This window comes from Periplaneta americana, chromosome 1, assembly GCF_040183065.1.
Source record: "Periplaneta americana isolate PAMFEO1 chromosome 1, P.americana_PAMFEO1_priV1, whole genome shotgun sequence".
Classification (NCBI taxonomy): Eukaryota; Metazoa; Arthropoda; class Insecta; order Blattodea; family Blattidae; genus Periplaneta; species Periplaneta americana.
This window is the reverse complement of record NC_091117.1, coordinates 121531223-121550089: the sequence shown is the minus strand read 5'-3', so window position 1 is coordinate 121550089 and position 18867 is coordinate 121531223. Positions and strand designations below refer to the sequence as shown.

At 37.4% G+C, this 18867-nt stretch overlaps 1 protein-coding gene and 1 long non-coding RNA gene across 3 annotated transcripts in view; one reads left to right on the top strand and one right to left on the bottom strand.

The window, feature by feature from the left end:
• The window catches only part of LOC138700141 (uncharacterized), a 129135-nt gene extending 118850 nt beyond the window's left edge, over window positions 1-10285 (top strand). Inside the window, exon 5 of one of the 2 annotated variants that reach the window (XM_069826520.1) lies at window positions 4363-10285. In XM_069826520.1, the coding sequence (XP_069682621.1) occupies window positions 4363-4502 (140 nt within the window). In that variant the 3' untranslated portion in view covers window positions 4503-10285. The remainder of the gene's footprint in view (window positions 1-4362) is intronic. The other variant, XM_069826509.1, reaches the window with a different exon arrangement.
• The window catches only part of LOC138700197 (uncharacterized), a 118838-nt gene that overhangs the window by 3436 nt on the left and 96535 nt on the right, over window positions 1-18867 (bottom strand). The window lies entirely within an intron of this gene.

Below are 18867 nucleotides of genomic sequence, written 5' to 3'. Positions count from 1 at the left end.
TTCTTCCTGACGAGAGTCAAGGATTTTAAATTATACATATAAGAGCATGTTGATTTGTGGTTTTACTTTCTTTGTAGCTGCTTATTATTTCATATTTCTATTGAGGTTATGAAATTTGCGGATATTTTTTAACACGTATATTAGTTGTATTTTCCCAGTTTTTTCCACATAGACGTGGATCACCGTCATACCCACAGAAAGCTTGTTCAGCCAGGTGCGATACTTCAACAGATAGGTGAAAGACCTAGCCCGATAGATGAAAAGTGATGTGAAGGATTGACTAGAGTTTAACCCATATTATAGCGGTGATGCGTTTTCGCAACATTTTACTTCTTTGCTATTAAACGTGTGTGAAATATGGTTTTTAGTATTTTTTAAGTTTATGGCACTTATTATCTATTATACTGATGTTGGTAGACCTGGTTTATTGAAAACATTTGGTAACTGATTCATTGATGGCGCAATACTTGAGAAGGAAAGAAGTGATTATTACAAATGTTGAAATATCTGCAGTTTGTCATAAAGGAATGTAATTTTTGCTTATTTTTATAATATTATTATATCTTTTCTTTTATATATTACAATCTAAAGACTCTTAGCATACTTCTTGTAAACGTAGCTGGATATTGCATGAAACGTTACTTCTGTAATGCGGGCCTGAATGTTGGTGTTGCGTTTTCGCAACACCGGGCACATGGAATATCAAAATTGTCTTTCTGAGATTAGTGAAATAATTGTGTATATTTACACATGGAATTCGATTTTAGCATGAAATAGTTATTCTATTCATGTTTTATATTCAAGGGGTCTGAGTGTACATGAAATAACGACAATCATGGAAGAGAACGAAAAATTCAGGCAGATTTTATAGATATTTTCATATCTCCACCGGAAGCTAGAAATGATACCGATGAAGACAGTGATGACGAGGACTTCAATGGAAACATAAATAATCTAAATTGTCATCAACTGGGGACTGAAGGGATAGTGGTCCTCAGTATATGGAAAAATATATAATAATATAAAATCAGGCACAGAATGAATAGATGCCAGAAGGTGCAGAAATACGTGAAATATCAGAGCCTGTCAGGAGATAAAGGTACTATTGTAAGAAAATGGAAAAAGAGTGATTTACCAAGTTACTGTTAACTGAAAAGAAAAGTAAATGAGGAAATTGAAAATTGTGAGTCGAATCCCAACATTAAAAGAACTTATTGCCAATTGATATTTTTCAATTGGGCTATTTTTCCATGAAAATTTTGTACTTGATATTGTAAACCAAAGTTTTGTTATGCGGTGCAGAAAGGTAGGGATAAATTTAGTTTTTCCACAAATGATTTCAAAACATTCCTTGGGATTCTTCTTGTAAGTGGATATACTAAAGTCGCAAGCCATCGAATATACAGTTAAGAGAGGAGTGACGCAAGAAATTAATCAATAGTCAGAGCTATGAGACGCAATAGATTTGATGAAATGATGAGAAACCTTCATCTAAATGGCAACACAACTTGACAAGAGCGATAGGTTGTCTAAGCTGAGGCCCTTTCTAGATGAACTTATGTGAGAAAGTGAACTTTGTAGCCAAACCTAATTGGCTTTCCTAGAATAAATTGTTTTAGTCCATGTCTTCCAAAATAAATTATCATAGCCTCGTCAATACTGGATTTATTCTCTCACAGTGTTGCCTACTCTATGCATAATTTTCATTTTCCTCATTTAGAGAAATGCATTGAACGTTGTAGATAGATTCACAGAAATAGGCATGGGCCTTACAGGGACAGAAGTGTCCACTAACAAATCTGGCTGATATGAAGAAAACAGAGAGGTTCGGTTCCTTTTATATGCAGTACGATGAAGGTTCTGAATTACTGATATGTCGCTGGAATGACAATTCTGTTGTGACTTTGTGTCAAACTGTGACAGTGTACTGCCAGTGAGTAACGTACAAAGAAATTCCAGCTCTCAGAAAAAGAATGTGGCAATTTCTCAACCAGCAGCCATCACAAATTACAATATAAATATGGGTGGAACTGATCGCATGGATCAAAATGTGAGTACCTATCGAAAAAATATACGTCCCAAAATGTGATGGTGGTCTTTTTTTGTGGGGGTTAGGTGTCAGTGTGCAAAACACATCGCTTCTCTATAGTCAGTCATATGGAAGACATGGATCTTCTGTCATTTCGTAGAAGTATCGCAATGGGCTATCAGAGACAATATGGAACACCGAAGTCAAGACCTAGTCTGTCAGCAGCAGAATAGCACCAAGTGTTCGATTTGATGAAAGGTGCCATATTATAGTCACTCAGCAAAAGAGAACAAGGTGTGCTGTTTGTAAATCTCAGACAACTAAACCATGTCTAAAATGTGACGTTGCTTTCCACGATAAATGCTTCCAAGAATTTCTAACGATGTAAATAATATAAACTTTTCAAGATGTTGCTTGCAAAGAATTTAATTTTCAAAAATAATGTCTCTAATGATGCAAAATGTTAATTTTTCATGTTGTTGCTTTCTATGTTAAATATTTCCAAGAATTTATTATTTTTTTTTCAGAAGTAATGAGATAAAATGAAAACTTTTCATCTTGTTGATTCCAGTGTTAAACATTTTCAAGAATTTAATTTGCAGAAATAACATCTCAGATCATGTAAAATACATTCTGTGCATGGTAATAGAATAGGTTAGGTCAAAATATGTCGTCTTGTTTAATTAATAACTCACCATATTAAAAACACAATGTGAGTAATAATTGCTACCCTATGTGCCCCTGTGATGCGTTTTCGCAACACATATCTGAGGCACTAGAAATGCAATAACAAAAATTTCTGAAAATTCTACGTTCATAAATGCTAATGCACTCAGGAATTCAATTTTATTAAATTTGAAAACAAAAAATTATTCTGGGCATATATGGGTTAAAAGGAGTCGAGTTGTGATTCTTTAAATTGGCACTTCACTTGGAGGGACTACCCAAACATACAAACAAACATAAGGCCAGAGATTATATACGAAGTCTTCATAATGAAACAAGACATTTGCAAAAACATGCACAATCCAATTTAACTAGAGTTTAATATCATTAAGAAATGAGACTATGTGAGGTATATATCACTTTGCACCAAGATCCATATGTGCTTTTCATATCTTTGTTTACTTTACTTTTTCTGGTTACAAAACACAGCCAACAGCGTTTTAAACTTATCTGTTGACGTACTTTGTTGCCTACAAGAAGATTTTTGAATGCTGAAAATTACCGTTTGACATCACATGAAGGGTCCAGGGAAGAAACCAGGTAAGTCACTTTTTCCTTGAAACCTGTTTTCTTCGCTGAAAGAGTTCACTTACCTATCTCTTTTCATGTACGCCAAAAATTTGAAGGCAAATAAACCCATGACTAATCTGTTTCTCTTCCTGTTTCATACCTCTAAACGATAGTCCTTTCCAAAGAGAATCTAATGGCACCTCGAACTCCATCTCGACAAAAAAAGTGACTTACCTGGTTTTTTCCCTGGATCCTTCACATGAAGTTATTCACAAAATTTTAGTGTATAAATTGTGATTTTTGTAAGATTCAGGTTCAAGCAAGCCACATTTTCTCGTTATTTTTTTACATTGAGCACAGTGCTGCAACCAAGGTATTTATTTCGACAGTACCATGTCTAATTTTGTCTTCACAACCTCATCAGTGGACCCTTGTGCGTGACAAATATCTTCCGTTAGGATTCTACTGCTTCGAATAATTTTTCAGGAGGCATCACGAACAGACTCACACAATCCGCACACATAATACAACAAATCACGCACTCGACACTCAGACTGCTAGCATGCCAACAGACAGAGAAGGTAGTTATGGAGTTTAAGTCAGGTACGGAGGAGTAATTGGAAATCCTTCTTGTGCAGTAGGCCAAAGGCAGAGTGTGGTGTTGTTTTGGCTTTTCCACACTTACACTTCATATATGCAAGAATTTTCCGCCATCAAGTAGTCTACAGTTAACAAAAAAAAAATATATTATATATATATATATATATATATATATATATATATATATATATATATTATGTGCTGAGAAACAATCCAAAATATATTTTTACGAAATATGCTAATTTGAGGTTTTCTGACACAAAATCCTAGAAATATACAACATTGTATGCTCAATAGTCTTTTATATAGAACGCCAGAAATGTGCAAACATATGTACGAGTAACTTTAAATATTCGACATTACAGACGTTCAAAAATGTATAAAATGTTTTTGCATGGATTGCTTACGAATCCTCGCCCTATTAATATAACATTCAATGAAAATCAGTGAATGCAATGACACATGCTTAATGATCAATTTCGTTTTGCTCTTTGCAGAAATACAGGTTGTCAACTATGAAGAAGAAGAAGAACTCGAACCAGTGAAGGTCAAAAAGCGTAATTTCTTCATTAGATTATTCTTTCGGATTTGTAGTTGCTGTTGTCCTTGTTTGTGCAAGAGAAAGAGAAGATTTTAAGTGTATGTAGTGATCACTAGAGATGGAACAATTCCTTCCTAAACAAAGCATGAGCACAATCATGACATTTAATTTGAAAATACGTGATTGTGCTTATTCCATCTTAATAAAGCTGCACTGTACGTAAGAAACGTAACTTCAGTCACTAAGCACCAAACTGTACTCTTAAGAAGACACTACAGTAGTGTTATTAAACAGTACTTTGTTTACGAAAAAATTGTTCCATCTCTACTTATTAAAACAGAGGAGAAATTAATAGAGTTAAAAGGTGACATATTCTAATTGTAGTTAAATGTAAAATGCAATGTCACCAAAAAATATATATATCGATCGATCTCCAATTTCGCGAATGGAAGGCCCCTCCCTTATACTTCTTGTATTTCTCTTGTTCTCCTTGTATTCCCGTTGTCCTCATTGACTTAACCTTGATCTCAATGGATTCCCCTTATTCTCTTCGCATTCACTATGTTGTCCTTTAATGCCTATTTTTATCCTTACATTCCCCTGTCCTCATTGTATTCTAAAAGTAACTCTTGTACTCCCCTTCCTTGCTCTCCTTTCATTCCTCTCGTTTTCCTCGCAGTACTTTTGTTTTAATTTCATACTCCTTGTTCTCCTTTCATTCCTCTTGTTTTCCTCGCAGTACTTTTGTTTTAATTGCATACTCCTTGTTCTCCTTTCATTCCTCTTGTTTTCCTCGCAGTCCCTTTGTTTTAATTGCTCACTCCTTGTTCTCCTTTCATTTCCTTGTTTCCTCGCAAGTCCTTATTCTCCTTTCATTCCCTTGTTTTCCTCGCAGTCCCTTTGTTTTAATTGCTCACTCCTTTTTCTCCTTTCATTCCTTTGTTTTCCTCGCAGTCATTTTGTTTTAATTGCATACACCTTGCTCTCCTTTCATTCCTCCCGTTTTCCTCTCTGTCCCTTTGTTTTAATTCGCTATTCCTTGTTCTCCTTTCATTCCTCTTGTTTTCCTCGCAGTCCCTTTGTTTTAATTGCATTCTCTTTGTTCTTCTTTCATATCTCTTGTTTTCCACGCAGTCCCTTTGTTTTAATTGCATACTCCTTGTTCTCCTTTCATTCCTCTTGTTTTCCTCGCAGTCCCTTTGTTTTAATTGCATACTCCTTGCTCTCCTTCCATTCCTCTCGTTTTCCTCGCAGTCTCTTTGTTTTAATTGCATACTCCTTGTTCTCCTTTCATTCCCTTGTTTTCCTCGCAGTCCCTTTGTTTTAATTGCATACTCCTTGTTCTCCTTTCATTCCCTTGTTTTCCTCGCAGTCCCTTTGTTTTAATTGCATACTCCTTGTTCTCCATTCATTTCCCTGTTTTTCTCGCAGTCCCTTTGTTTTAATTGCATACTCCTTGCTCTCCTTTCATTCCTCTTGTTTTCCTCGCAATCCCTTTGCTTTAATTGCATACTCCTTGCTCTCCTGTCATTGCCCTTGTTTTCCTCGCAGTCCCTTTGTTTTAATTGCATACTCTTTGTTCTTCTTTCATTCCTCTAGTTTTCCTCTCTGTCCCTTGGTTTTAATTCCCTACTCCTTGCTCTCCTTTCATTCCCCTTGTTTTCCTCGCAGTCCCTTTGTTTTAATTCCATACTCCTTGTTCTCCTTTCATGCCTCTTGTTTTCCTCGCAGTCCCTTTGTTTTAATTGCATACTCCTTGCTCTCCTTTCATTCCTCTTGTTTTCCTCGCAATCTCTTTGTTTTAATTGAATACTCCTTGTTCTCCTTTCGTTCCTCTTGTTCCCCCCCCCAATCCCTTGGTTTTAATTGCATACTCCTTACTCTCCTTTCATTCCTCTTGTTTTCCTCGCAGTCCCTTTGTTTTAATTGCATACTCATTGCTCTCCTTTCATTCCTCCTTTTCCTCGCAGTCCCTTTGTTTTAATTGCATGCTCCTTGCTCTCATTTCATTCCTCTTGTTTCCCCCCCAGTCCCTTGGTTTTAATTGCATACTCTTTACTCTCCTTTCATTCCTCTTGTTTTCCTCGCAGTTCCTTTGTTTTATTTGCATACTCCTTGCTCTCCTTTCATTCCCCTTGTTTTCCTCGCAGTCCCTTTGTTTTAATTGTATACTCTTTGTTCTTCTTTCATTCCTCTTGTTTTCCTCTCTGTCCTTTGGTTTTAATTGCATACTCCTTGTTCTCCTTTCATTCTTCTTGTTTTCCTCTCTGTCCCTTTGTTTTAATTCGTTATTCCTTGTTCTCCTTTCATTCCTCCTGTTTTCGTCGCAGTCCCTTTGTTTTAATTGCATACTCCTTGCTCTCCTTTCATTCCCCTTGTTTTCCTCGCAATCCCTTTGTTTTAATTGCATACTCCTTATATTCCCCTGGTTTTCATTATATTAAAATTGTTCTCCTTGTATTCCCTTTATTCTACTTGTATTTCCCTTGTTCTCCTTGTATGCCACTTGTTCTCCATGTATTTGTTTTGTTCTCCTTGCATTTTCTTTGTATTCTCCTCGTTTGTTCTTGCATTCCTTTGTTAACCAGTAATTCCTCCTGTTCTCCAGGTGTTACCCTTTCTTTTCTCCTGGTATTACACTTGTCCTGCAGTTATTACTCTTGTTCTCCAGGTATTTCTCTTGTTCGTCTTGTAACACAATCTCTTCTTCTAGTATCCCCGTTGTTCTCCTCCTATCCCCTCTGCTCTCCAAGTATTCCCCCTGTTCTCCTCGTATTTTATCCATGTACTTTTATCCCACTCCTGATCTCGTATCCCATACCTATTCTCCTCGTATCCTTCTGTTTGCCACGTATCCTGCCCGCTCTTATTGTGCATCCCCCGATCCCACGCCTGTTTTTCTCGAATCCCCCTTGTTCTCCTCGTATTCCCCTGTTCTCCACGTATCCTGCATGTTTTATCTAGTTCTCTTCGTATCCCAATCTTCCTCCCTGTTCTCCTTACATGCCCCCTAATCTCCTCGTATCCTCATCTACTCCTCATATCCCAAATTTTCTCCTCGTGTCCCCCAGTTCATTTCGTATTCTCATTTTCTCCTAGTATACCTCTCTTTCCTAGTATCTCCCTATTCTCCTAATGTACCCCTGCTCTCTGTGTATCCCGTCATTTTCCTCTTATCCTTATGTCAAATGTTTTCCTATCTTCCTGTTCTCCTCGCATTCCCCATTCTCCTCGTATACCCCGAGTTCTGCTCATATTCCCCTCTTTTCCTGCTATTCTCCTGCAGTCCTGGTATTCTCCTCTGATATTCCCTTGTCCTCATATTTCCCTCTTTCTCCTTGCATTCCACACGTCCTTGTATCTCGGTTGTTCTCATTTTCTCCCGCTTGTTCTGCTTCTGTGCCCCTTGTTATTCTTATGCACCTCTTTTCCTCCTTGTATTCCTTATGTTCTCGTATTCCCCTCATTCTCCCTGTACTCTCCTTGGTCTCTTCGAATTCTCTTTGTGTTCTCTACTTATAAATTCCTTATATTCCCCTTTCCCTCCTTGTACTCCTACGGTTCTCTCTGCTTGTATTCCCCATATTCTCCTTTTGTTCATCTTCTCCTTTCGTTCTCTTTTTTCTCTCCCTATTCTCCCTTTATTCTCCTTTTATAATATATTTTTTCTTGCATCTCCTTGTTCTCATTGTATGTCGTTTTTCCCCTTGAATTCTCCTTGGCCTCCATGACTTCTCCTTTCCCCCTCGCCTTCCCCTCGTTCTGCTTGTATTAACCTCTTCTTGTATTACTCTTGTTTTCCTTCTCTTCCATTTGTTCTCCTTGTTATCCTTATATTCGTCTTATTCGCCTTGCATTTTTGTTGTTCCAGTCTTTTCCTTCCTTTCTTTTCACTTGTCTTCTTCTCATTGCATTCTCTTTGTTTTTCTTGTATCCCCTTATTCTCCACGTATGCCATTTTTGTCATATTTGCCTTGTTAACCTTCTTTCCTTTCACTTGTCTTTCTCTTGTTCTCTTTGTGTTGTTGTTTTCGTTGTCCTCCCCTTGTACTCCTAGCATTCCCTTTGATGTCCTTTCAATGAATTATTCTCCTTGCATTCCTCTTGATTTCACTGTATGCCTCTTGTTGTTCTTGTAATCGTCTTCCTTTCTATTTCCAATTTTTCCTGGTAATCCTGTAATTCGCCTATTATTCCCGTTGTTGTACTTGTATACTCATTTTCATCTAATTTTTACCCTGCGTGTATTAGTATTCCTCTTCCATTCTCCTCTATGTTCTTGTATTCCCCGTTTTCTCCATTTATTTCATTTTTCTGTTTGCATTCACCTTTTTCTCCTTGTATTCCCGTCTTCGCTTAGATTTCAACTTGTTGTCCTTGTACTCCACTTAATCACCTTGAATTGTCCCTATTATTCTTATATTCCCTCTGTTCGACTTATATTCTCATAGTTATCTCTGTACTCCGCTTGTTTTCACTCTATTATCTTTCATGTTCTTGTATCCCATTTTTCTGTTTGCATTCACCTTCTGTTCCTAGTATTCCCTTCTTCGCTTTAGACTTCAACTTGTTCTCCTTGTGCTCCACTTAATCTTCTTGAATTGCTCCCTATTCTCCTTGTATTGCCACTGTTCAACTTGTATTCCAATAGTTATATATGTATCCCGCTCGTTCTTTTTGCATTTCCCATGTTATCCATATATCCAGGTTGCTCTCCTCGCATTCCGGTTGTCTCCTTGTTATCCATTGTATGCCTCTTGTTCTCCCAGTATTTTCCTCGTATTTATCTCGTTCTCCTTGTTTGCTTTACTTGAATTCCCCTTGTTCTCATCGGATTTTCCTGTTTCTGGTGTTACTCTTTTTCTCCTTGTACTCCCATGGTTTTCTTTGTTCTCCTTCCATTCCTATTCTCCTTCTCTACTCCTTTTACTCCCTCTATTGCCCTTTTTCTTCCTCTATTCCCATTTTTCTTCTTTCATTCATCTCATTCTCCTTACATCTCCTTGTTATCATTACATGTTTTTTTCCTCGTATTTTCCTTTCTCTCCACATCCTTCTCATTTTCTCCTCGTCTTCCCCTCCTTCTGCTTGTATTACTCTTGTTCTCCTTGTATTATCCTTGTTTTCCTTCTCTTTCATTTGTTCTCCTTGCTGTCATTATATCCGCCTTGTTCCCTCGTAGTCCCCCTGTTCTCCTAGAATCCCCGTGCTCTTCTAGTATCCCTCATATCCCATCCGTTCTCATATGCCTCCTGTTCTCCTGGTATTTTGAAGTGGCAATGAAAAAATGAAAATTTTACTTTAACTTACATTCATCAAACGATTGTCTGCACCTCGTGGTTTATCAGCTAAGATAACAAGTGTAGAGATTATTTCCTTGTAAATTTTCGATGTTAAAATCCCGTGTTAATTATCTATTACAATTTCTCTTTCGTTCAAAAAGTTGTAAAGATTATTTCAAAATGACAGTAATTAAATTTACGTACTAAACCTTTTATACACATTTCCTTACAATTTATTTTTCTTTTAATATTCCGTCATTAACGTTTTTATAATATTAACGTTATGCAATAACTCCAGTTGTGAAAAATACCAAATACTGTAGACTATGAGTTTTATTTAAAGGAAAAGGAACGTTAAAAATTTATGGAAACTGTAATTAGGCTAACTCTATGACGATATGTAGTGCCGAAAGGTACTTGTGCAGGTATAAACCTGTCACAGTCGTGGGTCTTAGTTCGAACTTAGAGTTAAGATACAAAATAGATTTAATTTAAATGTTATTTTAAGTGATCACGCTTCATTTAATTTAGGATGTTCCTTGATGTTGTTGTTGTTGTTATTATATTATTATTATTATTATTGTTTTTTATTAGTTGTGTTTATTATTAATTGTCATTATTGAGTGTATTTAGTTACCACTGCCACCGGGTATATACCAGTGGCGTATACTGGTTAAAGGGTTTGGGCTACCGCTGACCCTATTATTACACAAAATATATCTAACAATTACTTTAATTTTAATTACTATGGTAAAACTAATAATACAAAATTATTACATTATGTTATATTATAAACTTTTTCTTTTGTAATTTCCTTGGGCTACCGCCGGTAGCCCCGGTAGCCCGCAAAATACGCCCCTGGTATATACCCATTTGCAGTGTGAATAAATACACACATACACACATATTACTTAACTCTAACGTTTTAAATATTTTGTCCTTATTTACATCATTCATTCATTATGGAGTGGAATACGTAATGGTAAGACTAGCAAAATATCATACATACTAATTATAGACTATTGTTCTGGTATATATAAGTGGTTCAATTTTATAAAAATATTCATATTGAATGAACACTCAAAAAGAGCTTTTTTCAGGGCTACATAATTTTCCAAATCAAGGAACATAAAATTGCCATTTAGACCTATCATGAAGTAAAATTAGGATATATAAATAGTGGGCTAAATTACTTAATATATAAGATATTTAGTCAATATTTCATTATATGTAAGCTGAATCTACAAGATAATGAGTTTATATTTAAGTACAGTAGTAGTAGCCCCCGGCTAGTTCAGTTAGCTGAGAGGCTTGGCTTGGCTTGGCTTGGCTTGGCTTGGCTTGGCTTGGCTTGGCTTGGCTTGGCTTGGCTTGGCTTGGCTTGGCTTGGCTTGGCTTGGCTTGGCTTGGCTTGGCTTGGCTTGGCTTGGCTTGGCTTGGCTTGGCTTGGCTTGGCTTGGCTTGGCTTGGCTTGGCTTGGCTTGGCTTGGCTTGGCTTGGCTTGGCTTGGCTTGGCTTGGCTTGGCTTGGCTTGGCTTGGCTTGGCTTGGCTTGGCTTGGCTTGGCTTGGCTTGGCTTGGCTTGGCTTGGCTTGGCTTGGCTTGGCTTGGCTTGGCTTGGCTTGGCTTGGCTTGGCTTGGCTTGGCTTGGCTTGGCTTGGCTTGGCTTGGCTTGGCTTGGCTTGGCTTGGCTTGGCTTGGCTTGGCTTGGCTTGGCTTGGCTTGGCTTGGCTTGGCTTGGCTTGGCTTGGCTTGGCTTGGCTTGGCTTGGCTTGGCTTGGCTTGGCTTGGCTTGGCTTGGCTTGGCTTGGCTTGGCTTGGCTTGGCTTGGCTTGGCTTGGCTTGGCTTGGCTTGGCTTGGCTTGGCTTGGCTTGGCTTGGCTTGGCTTGGCTTGGCTTGGCTTGGCTTGGCTTGGCTTGGCTTGGCTTGGCTTGGCTTGGCTTGGCTTGGCTTGGCTTGGCTTGGCTTGGCTTGGCTTGGCTTGGCTTGGCTTGGCTTGGCTTGGCTTGGCTTGGCTTGGCTTGGCTTGGCTTGGCTTGGCTTGGCTTGGCTTGGCTTGGCTTGGCTTGGCTTGGCTTGGCTTGGCTTGGCTTGGCTTGGCTTGGCTTGGCTTGGCTTGGCTTGGCTTGGCTTGGCTTGGCTTGGCTTGGCTTGGCTTGGCTTGGCTTGGCTTGGCTTGGCTTGGCTTGGCTTGGCTTGGCTTGGCTTGGCTTGGCTTGGCTTGGCTTGGCTTGGCTTGGCTTGGCTTGGCTTGGCTTGGCTTGGCTTGGCTTGGCTTGGCTTGGCTTGGCTTGGCTTGGCTTGGCTTGGCTTGGCTTGGCTTGGCTTGGCTTGGCTTGGCTTGGCTTGGCTTGGCTTGGCTTGGCTTGGCTTGGCTTGGCTTGGCTTGGCTTGGCTTGGCTTGGCTTGGCTTGGCTTGGCTTGGCTTGGCTTGGCTTGGCTTGGCTTGGCTTGGCTTGGCTTGGCTTGGCTTGGCTTGGCTTGGCTTGGCTTGGCTTGGCTTGGCTTGGCTTGGCTTGGCTTGGCTTGGCTTGGCTTGGCTTGGCTTGGCTTGGCTTGGCTTGGCTTGGCTTGGCTTGGCTTGGCTTGGCTTGGCTTGGCTTGGCTTGGCTTGGCTTGGCTTGGCTTGGCTTGGCTTGGCAGGAATCGAACTCCCGCCAAGTCGTAATTCCGGTTCGATATGCAAGCATCTCAGCTAACTGAACTACGCCTGGAGCTACTACTAATAGTAATACTGTACTTAGATATAAAATCATTATCTTGCAGATTCAGCTTACATATAATGAAATATTGACTAAATATCTTAGATAACTAAGTAATTTAGCCTACTATTTATATATCCTAATTTTACTTCATGATAGGTCAAAATGGCAAATTTATGTTCCTTGATTTGGAAAATTATGTAGCCCTGAAAAAAGCTCTTTTTGAGTGTTCATTCAATATGAATATTTTTATAAGATTGAACTATTTATATACTCCAGAACAATAGTCTATAATTAATATCTATGATATTTTGCTAGTCGTACCATTACTTTATCAAAAATATTGTTCTTAAATTTTAACTGGCTATTCTTATTAAAATTCCGATACTAACATTCCCGTTTAAAACACTTAACACCTTCACAAGGTTTTACTCATTTACCTGATACACATCATTATTATATCTCGCTCACTATAGTTTGAAATCATCCATTCATTAACCTCAAACAACGCCCTGCAAAAACTATAGAAAATTGTATTTACTCTCACTAATATCATATTTCATAAACTTCACTACATCACTTTCCAAGATTTACTTCTTTATAATAAATTTCATTCGGTAACTATATTTATTAACTAGCCACTTTTTTTTTTAACTTCCAAACTGATCTCTTTCCCAGGTCCCTTGAACACACTATTATCACACTAAACACGATTTACGACATTAAATTTTAAAACTACCATATTGCAGTTCTATTCAGACACTTTATTTATTTTTATCACTCATGCACCTAATTTGTAAGATTGTAACTATTTTGGCCCTTAAATCTACTCGTCAAAGATGATAATATAGGCCTACCGCCCTGTGGTGACGAAAGCACTATCTCTTCACTCATCATCCTTATCGCATCCTGACTTCTTCTTTGAACGCTACCCCCACCTTCTCTTGATCTCCCGTAATGTCTCCTTGTTTCAGCTTCTTGTCTTCTTCTTCTTCTTCTTCTTGCTGATTCATGTAGGTTAGGTCATATGTTATTGCGTTGATCTACTCTTTCACTCCACTAGGCTCAGCAGATCCCTGACTGGTTCTTTCTCGGTCGATAAGCTCGTCTATCGGATGACCAGTCTCCGATGTGGACTTTAATTCCGTACATACTTCATATTGCTGACTCGCTCGTTCCTTGCCATTACGAACCAATTCCTCTATAATTCCTTCCGGTTGCTCGGTATTCACTTCTCTCGTCCGTAAATTTCCACTTGCGGAGACCTTGTATTTCTGTGAGTTGAAGTTCCTCTGACAATGCTCTAAATCGTATAATTTTCCATTTATTTTTATTTTATCCTTAACTAATATCGCAAACTGACCTCTCGATCTTGCTTCTTTCATAAATGGTAGCAACATCTCTCTCTTACTCCATATTTCCACACTGTAGCCCTGCTCAATTTTTTAATCCGTTCCTTTCAGTATTCTCAAGTGATCTAAGATAAATAATTTAGTCCTCATACTTGTAAATTTCACTAGTATGGGACGATTTTTCCCTCTTCCAATTCTGAAGGCTTCTTCAATCTGCTCTTTGTTCTTGGCTCAGGCTAAAAATCTCATTACACATACGAGTAAATAAATTATATGTTTCTAATCTATTTTCACTCCGGTCTTCATCCATAACTTAGAAATGCATCTGTAAAAGCTCATTGTGTCTCAATAGGTAACAATGCAGCACATCATACTAATATTGCAATAGCAATGTAGTATTCCTAATAATGGACTACAACAGGGAAATGGAAATGGAAGAATTTATGGAAATTCTAAAACGTTCGAGGTACAAAGCCTATAATAAGAAACACGGGAAAAAACTTTATGGCAATGTACTGAATTATATATGAATAAGGTAAAATAATTCAAACACACTATGCCCAGCTAATCTATTTATGTTTACAATCCTCTATTACATAAATGTTATAAACGAAGTGTTTAATTTAATTAATGACCATGTTATTACTGTTTTCTCTTTCTGAAACGTAATCTTCTTCCTTTAATACAATACTGTAAGTAATTTAGAAAAGATAGAATTGTTCAGTGACCTTATTTTTCTGTTTTGTGTTGTTAATTAATGAATTGTATTCTGTGATATCTCATATCTTTGTGATAGAAAAACTATGAAAACAATCTTATAAAAAAAACAATATTATTTTATATTTAAAAAAATGATTAATCATCAAATAAATAAATAAGTAAATGGTTAAATGAATAATTTAAAAGCAGATAAATCAAGTACTTAATCAAAACTAGGACATACATAACTAAACAAACAAATTCATAAATATAAATAAATTAAATGAATAAATAATCATATAAAGTTGTAAATTAATAGTTTAACCAAATAAAAATTGATAATAAAGAAACTAAATAAAATAAGGACTCGGTAAAATTGTGGTCTGCCTGAGACTGAAATGAGCGGGGTTGGGGCTCATTTCATTAAATAAAATTTAAAAGAAATTGTTTGAATGGAGCCGGTAGTAATACGAGATGCAACAAGGTTATACGCGCCTTCTATACTCGAGGTTGCCGGTTCGATCCCGGCCGAGATCGATGGCATTTAAGTGTGTGTAAATGCGATAAGCTCACGTCAGTAGATTTACTCGCAAGTAAAAGAACTCCTGCGGGACAAAATTCCGGCACACTGGCGACGCTGATATAACCTCTGCAGTTGTGAGCGTTGTTAAATAAACCATGATTTAATTTTAATTTAGCATAGGCAGTAAGGAGAGGGAGATAATAAGATCAGTGGTTGTTCCGATCAAGAGGCAAAAGAGAAATGTCTTACTTACGACTTTTAATAAACCCGGAGGTTCACTGCCGCCCTCACATAAGCCCGCTATCAGTCCCTATCCTGAGCAAGATGAATCCAGTCTCTACAGTAATCATATCCCACCTTCTTCAAATCCAATTTAATATTACTCTCCCATCTATGTCTCAGCTTCCCCAAAGGTCTTTTTCCCTCCAGTATCCCAACTAACAGTCTATATACATTTCTGGATTCGCCCATACGTGCTACATATTCTGCCCATCTCAAACATCTGGATTTAACGTTTCTAATTATGTCAGGTGAAGAACAAAATGCATCCGGTTCTGCGTTATGTAACTTTCTCTACTCTCCTGTAACTTAATCCCTGTTAACCCCAAATATTTTCCTAAGCACCTTATTCCCTAACACCCTTAACCTCTGTTTCTCTCTCAAAGTGAGAGTCCAAGTTCACAACCATACAGAACAGCCGATACTAACTGTTTTATAAATTCTGACTTCAGCTTTTTTGAGAGTTGACTGGATGACAAAAGCTTCTCAACCTAATAATAGCAGACATTTCCCCTATTTATTCTGCGTTTAATTTCCTCCGAGTGTCATTTACATTTGTTACTGTTGCTGTATTTGAATTTTTCCACCTCTTCAACGGATAAATTACCAATTTTTATATTTCCATTTCGTACTATGTTCTAGTCACGAGACATAATTATATACTTTGTCTTTTCGGGATTTATTTCGAAACGTATCTCTTTACTTGCTTCAAGTCTTTTCCCTAATAATTTATGGATTTTATAATACGTCTAGACGACACCAGCAGTGATAACTGTGATGATGATGATGATGATGATGATGATGATGATGATGAAGATGAAGGGAAGAGGAGGAGGAAGAAGAAGAATATTGATAATGACTGTATGTGAAAGTGAACTTTTTGGAAACCCAACAACTACAGACCTGTGCTTCTACTTGAAAGACTTTACGTATCGCTTACGGCTCACGGCCAGATACGAATATTGTAATAATTGGAGTTGTGATCATACTGTATAGCACACAGAAGAAGAAAAATGTAATTTATTTATGTTTGATATTTTGTGAAACCATATACTTTCACCTACCATATCCAATGGAATGCACTGAAATTAAATACAGTACCGAATGATGTTTTTGTAACTGTACGTACAACTGTTGCAGCAACGTCAGGTAGCCAGCAGATAGTTACGGGGCAGTGAGACAGCACTAGGGAACCCAGGTGCCTAGATAAGTTGCGCGGACAATACTCCTGGTTTCAGTATTAAAAGTGTCTTTTCCTACATTTGCAAATCACCATGACTTTTGATAACAGCAACTTGACCAAAAGTTTCAGCTTTCAGCATTATCTTTGAAAATGTTGAAATTTTCAATTTTTTTGTGTCGAGTGTTTGATGAGCTAATTCTTTGAAATCAGTAAAGCTCTCTTGAATCATTACAGAAAATGGTTGTTTGACTCTTGCTTGTGTGATTATACGCATGAGATTCATGTGTGTATGTGCCCTACATTTGCGTTTTCGCTTCTCTATGTGGCCAAGCCACGGTCACAACTAAGGGATGTGTGACCTCTTACCGGAAATTTATGAATAATGTCCTTAAATTTACCATTTGCCATATACATTGCAATCAATACCTGATTTTTGTTCTGGCTTGCACAGTTATCAGACAATAAAATCAGCTTTTTCTTATCTGTTGTAAGTGTACTCAAATATTTGTGGAGACAATGGGCTACTTCCAGGGATCCTCTACCTCCTACAGTTTCTATCCAGAGGCACATTGTTCCCATGCCTGTACCTTCGTCATGTATACCAAGGTTGCAACTAGCAATCTGCCATGAATAGTAACATTTCTGAGTGCGTCAGACTTGGAAGATACATCTGCTGCTGCATATCAAATGAAATCACAATGGTATGTCCAGACGAATTCGCATTTTCTGTATCAGCAGACATGGCATTTGAGGCTGCTTCAGCTTGTCTATGGTGGAACTCTCTCATAACAGAAGCTTCCTTATCACCTGTTTTCATTTGCATAGTAAGGCGATCACAAGTTGAACATGCGTCTATTCGTCGTCGAGCAAAGGAAAGATTAAATTGCGCTAAGAAAATTTCATTGTACCACTGACGACTAACTGGAGGCTTCATGTCGCCATGACAATACTTTTCCAAAAATGAGCGATACATCCTGCTTACATTCAAGTCTGGGGATAAGAACATCTTCTGTGGATTCTTGCTTCGAGAGTAGTGAAAGACTTTATATGTTCCATGATCTTCTCTCTCCATCCTTGATTTCTAAGAATTGTGTGAGCTCCACGTCTATTATCTTTACAGTCCATTTCACCTCTTACAATTTTTTCCCATATTAGTAGAACTCTTCTTGCAGTAATACCAAATGTATTGCAGAATGTTTTAAGACAGATTCTTACCTCACTTCCTCCACGAAGAAGAAGATAGTAGTGAAAAGAGTGCTGCCTTCTACTTTCACCTGGGTGCTCATATTTACCATGTCTTCTCCATTTGATGGCCTGGGGATGCATGAATCGAAACAAATAAGCCTGCTGCTTGGAGTATTCTCGCATTTCTTGGAACTGCCTAAACTGTCCTTTTCGATATTCTAGTCGAAGGCTGCTGCATGATAGTTTACACTTACAGTTCACCTACAATACAGTAAAATAGAATATACATTTTAGCACATATAAATGTGCCACATATTGCTCTTAATAATAATAATAATAATAATAATAATAATAATAATAATAATAATAATAATAATAATAATAATAATAATAACAATAACAATAACAATAATAATAATAATAATAATAATAATAATATAATAATCTTTAATAAAGCACTGTTTAATTTAGAATTCCAAACTGATTGTTAACTCAGTAAGCACATAACTTCAAATACTGTACAGGATAAAGTAAAATTAAGGTATGAAAACATTGGTAACTCTAGATTCATATTTTCGACATGCCTTTTTGATTATGAAAATGAATGTGAGAAGTATATTGTTTCTTACCTAAACTCGTTCCTGTCATTTTGGAACAACTTTTTTGCTTTTTGCGAAAATTTATTCTTTCCCAGCATCTTTTAAGCGTTTTGTTTGATTTTTTCTCCAATTGTCTTAATTCCTTTTCCTTTTTCTGGAATTTTGTGGATCTGTATTCATGGTTGTAGTAATCGTCACACCACAGTAACAAATACATTCAAACCATTATCAACTCGCAATGAAACACAGGATACAGAGGTCGCGCTTATAGCATATGCACATGTACAGTACATACAACGTTGTGACTTGCACAACCTTAAAGTGCACTACTTTATTACTCGGAGCAGAACTTTATTCATAACCTTTCGTAATGTTGTCAAACATGGCGCCTACAACTGATATATGTGAAAAAATAGATTCTCCCGGTTTCGGCACTTACAACGTTATGGAAATGCACACTTCAAATATTCATGTTAAATTATTGCACTTTCATAACGTCTTGAACTGGCAAATCTCCTCAATTCTTGAAATTAGTTTATACAGATATTTTGATAGCTTGCATGTTCGAATGTGTTGAAATAAGTAGATTTTAACGATGATAAAAACAGTATGTTCTTCCGTCTTTTGGGGTTTAAACACCAGCTGTTACAAACCGCG